The following is a 4,603-nucleotide window of genomic DNA, read 5'->3' on the forward strand; positions in this document are numbered from 1 at the left end:
AAATCCCAGAAAAAAATAAATGTTTGTACAAAATAGTTTTGAGTTTGTACAGTCAAAGGTAGACACTGCTATTTTTTTGAACACACCCCTTTTAACTAATTGCCCAATTGCACAGCTTTAAGAGCGTGCATATCATGAATGCTGGGTCTTGTTTGTTTTCTGACAATCTACTGAACCTACTGGTAACTTGTTTGCCACGTAGCAATACAAAATATACTAAAAACCTTGATTATTCTGGTTAGTCACATTGTACTGCTATTATTTTGAACAATACTGTACATGCAGCAGATGATGGTGCTAAGTAGTTTAAATCATGCCTCATGCTGTTTTGATACACATTAGAATTGTGAAATGAAACAAAAACCATATAACTGCTTCAACATGAGTAGAATCATCTCAAACTTTACCTTCTCATAGAGAAGAAATAACTAGTCAACATATTGTCTAAAAAAGACTACAATAAATTAAAGCAAGACAGCGTTCACATTTTAACATCACAAGTATGTACAGATGAACTCAACAGTTCTTCCTTGTTGACCACTGACTGATAGTGACAGTTCACAAGGATTTAAAAGTGCAAAACATATAACCTTAAAAGACATTCAACATCTTAATAGCTTTTACAATTTCATCTCCTCACTATACATTCTATCATCTACACTTACTTTAAAAGAAACAAAAATGAGGAATAATGTGCTGTATATCATGTGCTCTTACACTGTATGATGAGATTTTGGGTACCGCTATATTTTGTGATGGTGTTACTCTTAGTAAACATGGATGTGAAATTGCTTGGTTAATTCACAGAATATCGTACATATTACACTTAGCTACATCTTATGTTTGAAATAGAGGACAGTTGTTTATGCAGCAATGGAAATGAAAAGTGTTTTGGTCACCTTAACATAAGGAAAAGGACATTTTAAACCACGAGTTCCAGCATGAGAAAAGCTAACAAGGCACTCTGGTTACTTGATCTTGTGACCTAGTGGAGATCTCACCAGAATGTCTGCAAAAAGGGAACTTGAAGCAGGGCAGTAGATATTTGCTCACATGGTCGTCCATCAAATCTATTAAAGATTTGCCCGGGTCAATCAAATCAGTCAGTCAGGGCCAAACGGAACTGTGTTCATTTACTACGAATGCCTTTTCAGCAGAAATTCACAAGAACTTACAATAAATTAAATCTACATTTTTAGAGTTCTGTTTCACTGTTTGGAATATGCAGTCTTCTTTTGAAATGCATCGTAAGTTCCTATCAGAAAATGAGGCCAGTTTGCCCTTCCACCCTCATCTGCTCTTACACTCTTTTCAGAACCCCATCATGCAATTTTTTTTTTCATATATAGTAACATTGTTTTTCCTACTTTAGTAAGCACTTTTTTCACTTTCTTGCTCCAAGTTTAGTCCTTTGGTTAGTCTTTCTCTTAAACTTTTTCTCTTCAGTCTCATGAGTTTTTAGGAATTCTTTCTTTCTTTCAGTTTTTGCTCTGAGAAGTTCTGATTCTATTCACAACACTCACATCAAGCTCTTGAAATGTTTTTCACCTCCCGACACATCGTTCTGCTGAACTAAGCAGGTTTTTCAGCATGCATCATATGCTTCTTTCTTGTAAGCTCAAAGTCTCATCTGTAAAGGTCACCTGCAGCAGCTGGTGCTTGGAACACTGGGATTCATTTGTGTTGGAGTGCGTGCATGAATGTGATTTCACGAAGTCCGTGCCCGTTTCCATCCTGTTTTCTCCACTGCTGAGCTCTTCCTGAGAGTCCCGCAGAAGGGTTTGCTCGGTTGAAGTAGAACACGTCCTGCTCTGCACAGAGCCACCGCAGCAGCCCATTTCCTGTCCCGCCTCCAAGGGATACAGGTACATCTGTGATGTGCTGATCACCTCTGGCAGCTCGGGTAACGCTAGCGACGGAAAATCACGAGACATGACCGATGAGCTGTGGACGCCGTTCCCGCAGTGGAACTCCGCAGGGCTACTCCCGTGTCTCCTCCCACCGATACGGCAGAAGAGGCACTTGATCTTTTCCAGAATCTTCTGCACGACTGTCTTTCTCAGCAGAATGTAGATCCAGGGGTCCAGAATGGGGTTAACAGAGGCAATTCGGATGGCCTGAAGGTCCGGGTTCGGCTTTTGTTCAGTCATTACTGGAGAATTATACAGCTGGTTCACAAACACCCGCACCTAAACAGGAAACAAGACATTATCTGTTTACATATCTGTAGTTATAAAACATTGATTTTTGACACAAACCTATTTGATACTGCAGGTGATGATGAGCTCTACCACCAAGTTTAGAAAATCTTGACACACACACTGATATCAGATACTGGTTTTCACCTCAGTCTTTCCACTGTGAGTCAACACATAACTGTACAAATTGTAAATACAGATACAATCCCATTCAATGAACATTTTGCGTCTGAACATCTCTTATCAGTAGATAACAATCAATAGATGTCTCATGTACTAAGATTGTGACTGTGACAAAATGTTTGACCTTTTTTTTAAATCAGTTAAAAATGTTCAATCTAAGTGCTGACTGAAATTTTACAGTATGTAAAAAAAAAAACTGTCCATATATATATATATATATATATATATATATATATATATATATATATATATATATATTAAAAAATATATTTTACAACTATAGCCTATTTATTGCCCAGTAAATAATACTGTAATTCATACTTTTCACTTTAATTTACAAATTTACTGTAGATACATTTATAATGTATGGGGTTTTTTTATAGTTTTTTTTTTGTGTGTGTGTATGACGCTGTTTCACATAATTTTATGATTAAAAAACACTCCTCCGTAACATATTTATACTACGTTTATGTGAACTCGTGGACTTTTATTAACAAACCATCTTTGCGTTTAGTTTCGTGAGTTTTCCCACATAATTTAGTGCACCTTCCTCTAAATCAGAGTATTCTGTAATTTCCCGGAGGCCACCAAATCCCACTTACCACTAAAGGAATCGAGCAGATGAGAACCACAATGGACGTGGCTATGAGAAGGATGACCATCTGGATCTCCGCGCCGGCCAGACGCGCGAAACTCCGCCTGCGCCTGATCTCCGCGACTCGCGCCTGGTCCGTCCCCAGCGAGGTCCGGCGGACGAAGCGCTTGTGCATCAAGATGAGAGCCGCGCACACCAGCACGTTACAGAGGACCGTAGCGAGGATGAGGATGGAGCTGAAGCCCGCGTACATGTAAGAGAAAGTGGCGTTTGTGCTATCGTTGCTATGCCAGTCAATGAAACACCAGGTTCCTGGATGCTGCTTCACCACGGATCCCAGTCCCATGCTCGGAAGAGCGCAGAAGAGTGCATTGGACACATAGATCACCACCAGAGCCAAGCCTGCCACCCGCTGGTCCACGTAGTGGTTGTAGAAATACGCGTGATTGATGGCGAGGTACCTCTCGACGGACATGGCACAGATAATACTGAGACCCGCCAAGGAGAAGAAGAGTAAAATGAAGCCTGAATACTGACACAGAGGTTTCCCGCCGGGCCAATCTCCCTTCACATAGGTGGCAATGGTGACTGGGCTCGCGAGGAGAGTTCCCAAGAGGTCAGTCACGGCAAGTCCACACACCAGGGTGTAAAAAGTGGTCTCTTTTTGCTCTTTTCGCGACTTTCGAAGCACTACGATAGCAATCACGTTCCCGACCACACCAAATATGAACATAATGACCGGGATGGTGGGGTCATAACCTTTGCCACGACTCGTGCTCGTTTCGTTCATCTTCACAGAGTGTTTTCTTTTTCACACGCAGGTTGATGTCCAAATCAAATCATGCGTTCAAGACGCATTGTACGAAATCCTTGACTTTCTCAATCGATGTCAAAGATCCCACGATGATACCGTCCACATTGACGTTTCACGCGCCGTTACGCGTCTCCATCATCTCCAAAGCGCGTGTCGGATTAGGATGCATTTGGACTCGCCAGAGTCGGGTACTCATGTAGTCATTCACAAGTCTTAAAGTTCAGTCCTTTGTTTTTGCTCGTGAGAGGTGTGTAGTCCACGGTTGCCCTCAGTCTCACTAAAGTGACTCGCAACAAGTTTTTCCTTGAGAGCTTTCTGCCAGCTCCGCCCCTTGAATGCACTCTTGCACCATCCTGTCAATGCAAGTTGACACATACATGTCTCTGCATAAAATCATCTACGAGGATAATATTTATCTGCACAATTCGCACTCATTGCTCTTTCTTCATTTCGGCAAAATGATGCCTGAGTCATTTAAGGAAAGTATGTTTTTTTTGTGTCCCTTCTGAATGTTTTTTAAACGATGCATTTAGCAATTTTCTGCCTTTATGTCCTACTTTTTATAGAAGAAAATGTCAATTAAAGCTAGATTTTTATCCTCTCTTTTTTTTGGTTTGTCTGGTAAAATGGTGCCGACTTCAAGAGTACAACTTAGCATAACTTGACATTAAGGAAGTGCTGCTACCACAATACATGTGTTGAAACACAAACACCACAAGAGCCTAAAAAAGACAAGTGTTTTGCTAAAAATTCCAGTAACAGCAATGATAATCATGCTTTATCATCCTCAGCATGATTTAGTCAACTGAAAAA

General features: G+C 40.6%; 1 protein-coding gene across 1 annotated transcript; it reads right to left on the minus strand.

Moving 5' to 3' along the window:
• Window positions 1-386: 386 nt before the first annotated feature.
• Window positions 387-4,213, minus strand: LOC113049597 (prostaglandin E2 receptor EP4 subtype-like). The gene is made up of 2 exons (XM_026212076.1): window positions 2,984-4,213; window positions 387-2,189 (listed from the first exon to the last, which is right to left on the minus strand). Exons 1-2 carry the CDS (start codon window positions 3,764-3,766, stop codon window positions 1,596-1,598), a joined length of 1,377 nt encoding a protein of 458 aa, XP_026067861.1. The 5' UTR covers window positions 3,767-4,213; the 3' UTR covers window positions 387-1,595.
• Between the last annotated feature and the right edge of the window lie 390 nt (window positions 4,214-4,603).

This window comes from Carassius auratus, chromosome 30 (assembly GCF_003368295.1).
Source record: "Carassius auratus strain Wakin chromosome 30, ASM336829v1, whole genome shotgun sequence".
In the NCBI taxonomy this organism is placed as follows: domain Eukaryota; kingdom Metazoa; phylum Chordata; class Actinopteri; order Cypriniformes; family Cyprinidae; genus Carassius; species Carassius auratus.

What these genes read in the sequence shown, in the direction of transcription:
- LOC113049597 (XM_026212076.1), bottom strand. Translation starts at nt 3,766, where the DNA reads ATGAACGAAACGAGCACGAGTCGTGGCAAAGGTTATGACCCCACCATC. An exon ending in TCTGCTCGATTCCTTTAGTG is followed by an intron (nt 2,190 to 2,983) that starts GTAAGTGGGATT and finishes TTTCCTGTTTAG; the next exon opens with GTGCGGGTGTTTGTGAACCA.